This window comes from Euphorbia lathyris, chromosome 4 (assembly GCF_963576675.1).
Source record: "Euphorbia lathyris chromosome 4, ddEupLath1.1, whole genome shotgun sequence".
NCBI classification, from domain to species: Eukaryota; Viridiplantae; Streptophyta; class Magnoliopsida; order Malpighiales; family Euphorbiaceae; genus Euphorbia; species Euphorbia lathyris.
In genome coordinates, this window is record NC_088913.1 from 67,335,271 (window position 1) to 67,344,234 (window position 8,964).

At 32.7% G+C, this 8,964-nt stretch overlaps 1 protein-coding gene across 1 annotated transcript; it reads left to right on the plus strand.

Annotated features, from left to right (window-relative positions):
• The first annotated feature begins 5,870 nt into the window (after positions 1-5,870).
• Positions 5,871-6,988, plus strand: LOC136227211 (B3 domain-containing protein REM13-like). The gene is made up of 4 exons (XM_066015887.1): positions 5,871-5,983; positions 6,071-6,383; positions 6,467-6,576; positions 6,746-6,988. The coding sequence occupies exons 1-4, from the start codon at positions 5,876-5,878 to the stop codon at positions 6,986-6,988; spliced, it is 774 nt and encodes a 257-aa protein (XP_065871959.1). The 5' UTR covers positions 5,871-5,875.
• The last annotated feature ends 1,976 nt before the right edge of the window (positions 6,989-8,964 follow it).

Consider the following 8,964-nt stretch of genomic DNA (forward strand, 5'->3'; position numbering starts at 1 on the left):
CAATACTCACCATTGGAATCCCCTCAAATTGGGATTCAATTTCTGAAGCTATTGGATTACTTCCCCAACATCGAATTCGTCTATTTCGCGTCAAAATTCCACAGGTGAATCGATATCCAGATGAAACTGAGATGAATTTATCACTCCCCGCCGGCGATTGGTTGCCGGAACTGTAATAATCGCCTCTCCAGCATTTAACAGTGGCGATGTTGTTTAAAATTCCGCAGACTTGATCAAGACCGACGGAGATTTTCTGTAACGGGGAAGTGACGTTGAAGTAGAGTCTGGTGGGGTTAGTGAGGCTTGTGTTCCAACATAGGAAAGCGTTGCCGGTGGAGGTTAGGCCGCAGAAGAAGTTTTCGCCGCCGGAGATGGAGGAAAATGAGATGTCGGGTTGGATGTTTATAATCTCGCCGGTGTTGCCTCTGTAGCATATGATTCCGCAGACGGTGGCGGAGGTGGATATAGGAGAAGAAGAAGAAGAAGAAAGAAAAAAGAAAAAAGAAAAATAAATAAAAAAAAATCGTTTTTCCAAATTTACCCTTCGCCACGTCAGCATTTTTAACGACGTTAACCGATTTTCCGTTTTTCGGGTAACGGCGTAAACACACTCCTTTTTTTTTGGTAAAAACAAACCACATGAGTTTATTTGGAAATCGGTGAAACCATAGGGGTTTTTTTTGGAATTTACCCTATATTAAATAAAGTAAAAAATAATTATGTATATATTTTATTATTATTAGTAGTAGTATTTATTTTTATTTTTTTAGGTAAAAAGCATCATATTAAACCTTGATTTTTCATTTTTTTTATTCATTAAACCCTTGATCTTTTATTTGGATACATTAAGCCCTGATTTTTTATTTTTGGTCTCATTAAACCCTTATGACCAAAAAAGGTAGTTTTGAACATAAAATTCGGTTAACAGACTGTTATTCGAAGCACCTGCATTCGAAATCTGTATTTTTTTCCTGTTTGAAAACAGTTTTGGATGTGTTATTTGACTATACAAAAACTGTAAAAACCTTAATTCAAACTGAAAAATATATATTTTTTTAATAATTTCAAATACAGATGAAGTTAATATAACGTATTTTTAACAGAATTAAATGTTCACAACTTACTAATTTGGTCTTCAAGGGCTTAATGAGATAAAAAAAATAAATGATCAGAAGCTTAATGTATCCAAATAAAAGATCAATGGCTTAATACAACAACAACAACAACAAAGCCTTAGTCCCGAAATGATTCGGGGTCGGCTAACATGAACCATCATATAAAACCGTGAAAATCAAGTCGTGTCAGCGACACAGATTCGCTCCCTCCACTCCGTCCTATCCACTACCATATTTTCCTCAATTCACAATAAACTCATATCACTCTCGATCACCCTCCTCCAAGTTTGCTTAGGTCTTCCCCTACCCCTCACCACTACATCCCTTTGCCACTCTTCGGTTCTCCTAACCGGCGCATCAAGCGCTCTACGTCTCACATGGCCAAACCACCTTAGTCGGTTTTCTCTCATTTTATTCTCAATAGATGTGACCCCTACTTTTGTCCTAATTATTTCATTACGCACCCGGTCCTTTCTCGTGTGACCACACATCCATCTCAACATACGCATCTCCGCCACCGACATCTTATGGATGTGGCAGTGTTTCACTGCCCAACACTCCGTACCATATAACAATGCTGGTCTAATTGCCGTCCGGTAGAATTTTCCCTTCAATCTATTAGGCATGCCGGGATCACAAAGGAAACCCGTAGCACTCTTCCACTTCGACCAACCAGCTTTAATCCTATGAGCAACATCTCCATCTACTTCTCCATCCGTTTGGATAATAGATCCTAAATACCGGGAGCAATCCGAGGCCTGAACAACTCTCCCATCTAGGGTGATTGTCCCTACCTCCCTACTCCTACGGCCGCTAAACTTACACTCCAAATATTCTGTCTTACTTCGACTCAACTTAAAGCCTCTAGATTCTAGAGTTTGCCTCCATAGTTCCAACTTCATCTCCACTCCTTCTTTCGTCTCATCAACCAACACAATATCATCTGCAAACAGCATGCACCATGGTATACCATCTTGAAGTTAATGAACCAAAAAAATGAAAGATCATGGGCCTAATAATGTTTTTTGCCTTTTTTTATGAACGAAATATTTGTTGTGTTATTAATATAGTTTTTTAAAAAAATGTACGGAACTGCTTCAATTTATCAACAGATGTTTGGAAGACCCGGTGTGACGGTTAAATGATAGTCAAACCAATCTTTCTTTTGTCCAACTTGTACAAAGTAGAGTATATTTTTTTCGCATCTAATATGTTGTGGTCTATTACTAATTAGTGATAAATGACACAAATTGCATCGTTTTAAATGTTAGGGGTAAAATTGCTTCTGACTATAAACGTTATGTGTATTTTTGCACCTTATCCAAAAAGAGTTTTTAAACCACATGATTGTGTTTTTGAAAAGATTAAACCTCCGTCTTTTTTGTATTTTACTCAAACGATAATATTGTTGTTAATTGTTTTGTTGTCTGCATTGGTTCGATCAAAAATTAATTTAATTTATAAAATAGTATAATATGAAAACTAGCAGCCTAAGGCTTTTAAAATACTGAAGCTGTTAGGGGTAACATTGCTCCTAGTTGTAAATGTTAAGGGTATAATAAATACAAAATAATCATGTTACTCTGTTATTTTCTGTCTGTCTATTTATGCCAAATATAACGGTTAAAAAATTAAAAAAAAATTAGACAGAATGACCAATGCGTTAAAAAAACTAATAAATTATTTATCTTTTTTTTTTTTTTTTTCTTTTTTTTGGTAAATAAATTATTTATCTTTTAATTTATTTAATATATTAAGTTTTTATAAAAAAAATTATATGTAATAAAGTAACATTATTATAATCTCCTCCTTTAAAAGGAGGAGAGTTGGCAGTGGCTCGAAGCCACTGCCATCGTTGCAGGAATCCCAGGATTCCTGCAACAAACTATACTATGCCTCATTACGGCGTAAATTATCTTTTCTTCTTATTACGGTGGCTGAAACGTCGTAATGGGACTACTTTTAACTAGGGTTAAAAAATAGCCCCTTATAAAAAAATAAATTTTAACTATCATTGGATCGAGAATTATTTTTATAATTAACCTCATTTGAATATTTAATCCCTTTTTTTTCTTCCATTTTCCTTGGATTAGAAACAGATCACATCCTCCTCCACAACCATGACCTGTAAACGCAAAGAAAATGATGATCTTAGCTTCAACATCTCGGAAAGAAACCCCAAATTCTTCAAGACTATTGTCCAAGATACTATCCAAGAAGGAAGACTCGTGAGTGTTTATGTTTTCTTTCTTCTTTTTATTTACTTTCAATCAATTTATCCCCTCTTTCTGATATTTCTTTTGTTTTTCTTTCTCCAGGCGATTCCAAGAAAGTTTGTGAAAGAACATGGAGACTGTTTGTCCACTCAAATAATCATCAAGAATAACGCAGAGATGAAAAACAATGAAGATAATGGTCTTATATATTTGATTTTGTGGTAAAGGGTAGTTAAGAGATTACATTTTTATTTTTATTTGATTTTGACTCAAATCCAAATTGACTAACAGAATCTTCATGAGAGTCTAACAGCGCAGGGACTAAACAGTTCACTGAGAAAAACATTAGGGACTAAACAATTTATCGAAAAAAGGTTAAGGACTTTATTATGTTTTTGAAAATACAGAAACTAAACAGTATGTTTTGTGCAAATATAACAACTAATAAATTAATTATAAAAGCTGTGGAGTTTGAAAAATCGTAAAAATACAAATGTTCTTTTATTTACTTCCCCTTATTTAAAATATTGGTCCTTGTTTTTTTTTTTCTTATAAAACGCTTAAATCTTTAATAGATAAACAAACAAGTACAGCAACAACATAAGGAATAAAACCTTATAAGATTCATAAAGGCATAAAAATGATTATAAAGAGTAAAAAAACTATAAAAGAACAAGAAAATATATACTTCTCATAAGTCCAAATATTTAATCTTTATTTATTTAAAATGTTAGTTTTCAAACTATGACCAATTGTTTGGGGGTTAAATGCACCACTTATCACTGAATTTATATTGTTGTTTTAAAATGGTTACTTAATTTGGATTTGTCTCGATAAAATCATTCAACTTTGAGTTTTGTCTCGATTACGTTATTCCGTCGATTTTCGTGATTAAAAGTCATAGAAATAATGACATGAGTGACACGTCAACTATTCGCTCCCGATTAAAATGCATCAAAGCGAAACGTGACAACCACATGTGAGTTATTTTTATGATAAATAAATAAATTTTGTTTTTTTCTCATAAAAATAACCAACACGTGATAACCAGATATCGTATATGTGGATGTTATGTTTCGTTTCAATCAGTGATCTGAGTTGACTCATGTTGACGTGTCACTCATGTCATCATATCTAGAACTTTTAACGACAAAAATCGGCGGTGGTGTAATGTAATTGAAAGAGATCGAAATTAAGTAACTATTTTGAAACAACCATATAGGTTGAATGATCAATGGTGCAGTTATTTTGCTTTTTTTATCCATCCAAAATATTTGTTTTTGTATCTCCCTAGACCTGGGCATGGGCCGGTGAGCCCGCCCGCCCGGCCCGGGCCCATGCCCATTTAGCCGGGCCTGGACACATAAAAACGTATTCAGGCCCGGCCCGGTCCAAACCCGTATAAGCCCATTAAAAAATAGGCGGGCTTGGGCTTTGCATATATTACATCGGGCCGGTTCGGCCCGGCCCGATACAATATATACTGTTTTTAAATATTATTATTAATTATATAAATATTATTATTATTAATGATTTATTATAATATAATTATATAAACAAAAATCAAAATCTTTGTCTTAACCTAACCTTCCTCCATCGTCAACAAAAAAAACGCCTCTTCTTCACGCCCATCATCATTATAATATATACTGTTTTTTTTTTTTTGTTGATGTTTCATATATTATCAATATTATTGTGTTTTTATATTTACAATTTTTCTGTTATTTTTTTTTTTTTGTAGATGAGGATAATTTGTTCGGACATGATTTCGGGTAGTTCTAGTGAAGATTATGAAGAAACCGACAATGATTCTGAAAGTGATATTGGTGCTTTTGATTTATAGATATCTACTTTTTTTATTGTTATGCTTAAATTTATTTTGGATTTGATGTTTCGATAGACAATTAGTTTATTAGAATTTTTCCAAACTTATTAAGTATTGTGTTGTGTGGATTTTTTTTTATTAAGAAAGTTGGTGTGACATTTTAAATTTAATTATATATTTTTTTTAAATATATAGATGGGTTTGGACGGCGGGTTTGAGATTCGTATCTCAGACCCGAGCCCGAGCCCGATAAATTTCCTGCGGGCTGGACTGGACTTGGGCTCAGCAGGCTTTATGAAAAGCCCGACAGGTCCGGTCCAGCCCGGCCCATGCCCAGGTGCCTATGATTTAGTAATATTTACAGCATGAGAAAATAATATGCTGGACTTAAACATTATGGGTATTCTTCAAAAAAAAAAAAAATAGATAAATAGTCAAAGTTCTTGGATATAATCATATAACTTGCTCAAAATGCTAGGTTTTGTCGTTTTATCTAAAATGGGTTTAAGAAAGACTGATGAAATTTAGAAATAGAATAGTGAAGTGACGTTTACTTTTGCTAGAAGCATGAATAGTAAGGTTTTGGAAGCTCAAGAAATATTTGGAGATCTGTCACATCATTACATTACTTGTCCGTTGAGATGCATTCAAGTTATTCCACTACCACCTCCTTCCTTCCATTTTCCTTGAATTAGAAACAAATCACATCCTCCATAACCATGACTCGTAAACTCCAGGAAGACGATGATCTTAGCTTCAACATCTTGGAAAGAAGCCCCAAATTCTTCAAAACTATTATTCAAGAAACTATCCAAGAAGGAAGACTCGTGAGTGTTCATGTTTTCTTTCTTTTTATTTACTTTCAATCAATTTATCTCCTCTTTCTGATATTTCTTTTGTTTTTCTTTCTCCAGGCGATTCCAAGAAAGTTTGTGAAAGAACATGGAGACTGTTTGTCCAATCAAATAATCACCAAGGTTCCTGATGGCACCATATGGAAGATGGAGCTGTTAAAGAGTCGGAATTATGAAGCTTTTCTAGAAAAAGGTTGGAAAGAATTCTCAGAACATTACTCCCTCAAACATGGCTTCATTTTGCTATTCCAGTATCAACACAAATCTAATTTTCTTGTGTTCATATTTGATACCACTCTTCTAGAGATTCCCTATACTAATTTAGAACAAAACCCTATCGAGGTCATAGAGATTGAAGATTCAGAATTGGAATGTACGACGTTTGACTCTCTTGTTTAATTAGCATAATTTTGTTGTTGTTCATATGCTAATTCTTTATCCATTTGCTGTACCTAGGCATACCTAATGAATCAAAACAAGCTCTTGAAGTTGCTGATGAGTTTAGATCTATCAATCCATGGTTCAAGGTTGTTTTGAAGCCGTCCCACGGAAAATTCTGCCACCTGGTAAAGAGCCGTTTGTTTCTGTATGCTGTTATGGATGTACATTAGATATTAGTTGATTTTTTCTGTTAAAAGTAACTGTTTCGAATTTTTAACTAAACATTAGCTATATAACTATTGATAGAATAACAATTTTTTTTTTATAATTTAAAATAGAATGTTAATGTTGCAGACTATACCTATTGGATTTATGAGGGAGCATATGGACTATAATTTGGAGAGAGTGATTCTGAAGATTGAAGGAGGTCAAAGTGGTTGGTCAACAAAAATGATTATTTATTGGAAAAGTTGTACTGCTAGATTATCTACTGGTTGGTCTGATTTTGTGAAGGATAATTGTTTGAAGAACAAAGATGTTTGTGTGTTCGAATTGGTTGCACCAAATGAGCTCAAGGTACACATTTTCAGGATATGATATTCTACAATACTTTTGTTTTGATTTGGCACATTTTAGATTATTTTGTGCATCAGTGGGTGTAATGACACAAATTTGAAGTTTAATATTCCATATATTTGGCTACTTTTACATTAATTTTGCTGTTATTAGAGTTTTATATTTTTTAATAACTAGGTAAAGATTTACCTGTTGCGGGTTTAATTGATTTCATGAGGCAGCTGTGTGTTTTGTCGATATATTTTGCATCCTTAAGAAAGAAGAAATGAGAAAAATCAATCAAAACAATAACAAATAAGGTTTTGTGTTTAAGCAATGAAAGATTGTATTAGAAAAGGTCAATAATCATAATAACAAAGCAAAAAGCGCTGCAATGATTGTTATTTTTTATTGTTTAGTTTATTAAACTATTAATTTTTTATTTAGATACATTAAGTTTTGGGTAATTAATTTATTAGTCCCTATATTTTGACGAAACACACTGTTTAGTTTATGTATTTTAAAAAACACACGGTAAAATCCCTAACCTTTTTCTCGATTAACTGTTTAGCCTTTAACGTTTTTCTCGGTGAATTGTTTAGTCCCTACTGTTAGACTCTCATGAAGATTCTGTTAGTCAATTTGGATTTGCGGTCTTCTTTTCCTTTATTTTCATTTCCTTTAAACTCTACTGCATCTGAAATCAACTTTGAGTGTTCTTCTTCTTGATTTTCTTCTTAATCGTTCAAATTCGTAAGCATTGGGTCTGTTCTTTTTCTTGTTCTCCATACAAATAGTTTCTTCTTCTAAATTAGATTTTCTCTTCTGAAATTTGAAGGTAAATAGTAAAGGGTAATTTAGTCATTTCCGAATTCATAAGCGGTAAAAAATCTAACAAACAGATAGAATGACTAAACAGTTCACTGAGAAAAAGGTTAGGAACCTTACCATGTGTTTTTTAAAATACAAGGACTAAACATCGTGTTTTGTTAAAATATAGGAACTAATAAAATAATTACCCTTAAGTTTTTTATTTTTTATTTTTGGATAGATTAAGTCATTGATAACTAAAACAATTAACTTTGAATATAAAGCTCAATTTCAGTTGCATTTGAAATTTGTGTCTAGTCTTGTTTTTCTCCATCACGTACATAAAGAAGTGAACATGGAAAGACCCATTCCTTTCGATTTGGAAGCAAGACAGAATTAGAGCCAGGACCAGGCCGAAGTATCTAAAGTTTTCGTAGCTGAAGGAGTCCATCGGTTTTAAGGAATAAACCGACCACGACCTCAAGGATCGGCCCTACTCGACATGACTGACGCTTTTGCAAGAATCGAGAGACATATGAACGAGTTCATACAAACTATGAAGGATAATCACGAAACTATGAACAATTCACTTAAAGCTAACAACGAGACCATGCTTAAAGCTAATAATAAGGTTGTAGCAAATTCCAACAAAGTTTGGCCCTTGAGGAGAGAATCATCGATTTAATCGGAGAAATCAACAAAATACCAGATAAATGTGTTGAGATTTTTTCTGTAGCGGTGTAGATACTGAAGTCGGAGGATATATGATGAAAATTCCTTGTAAAACGATAAAAAAAGGTCAATTTATCCAAGTCTGATATACAGTTAAAACGTTAAAAATAATAATAATAAAAATATAAGGGTAAATAATTATAAGATCCCTATGTTTTTACATAATACACTAGTTAGTACTTGTATTTTTAGAAATGATTATATAGTCTCTTGGTTTTTATTTTTGTTAACTCCTTAGTCCTTATATTTGAGTGAATGGTCAAATAAGAGTAAATAAAATTTAAAATATCAAAACTACCCTTTAATATATGATTTAATAATAAAACACCTATTTTCCCTATTTTATGTTTTTTTTCCTTCATAATAATAATCTTTCCACTATTAGTTAATTGTTTTATTAATTTTCATATAACTATGAATTTTAATTTAGTAATGTAGAACATATTCATTAAAAAAATGAATAACAAATATTGTAA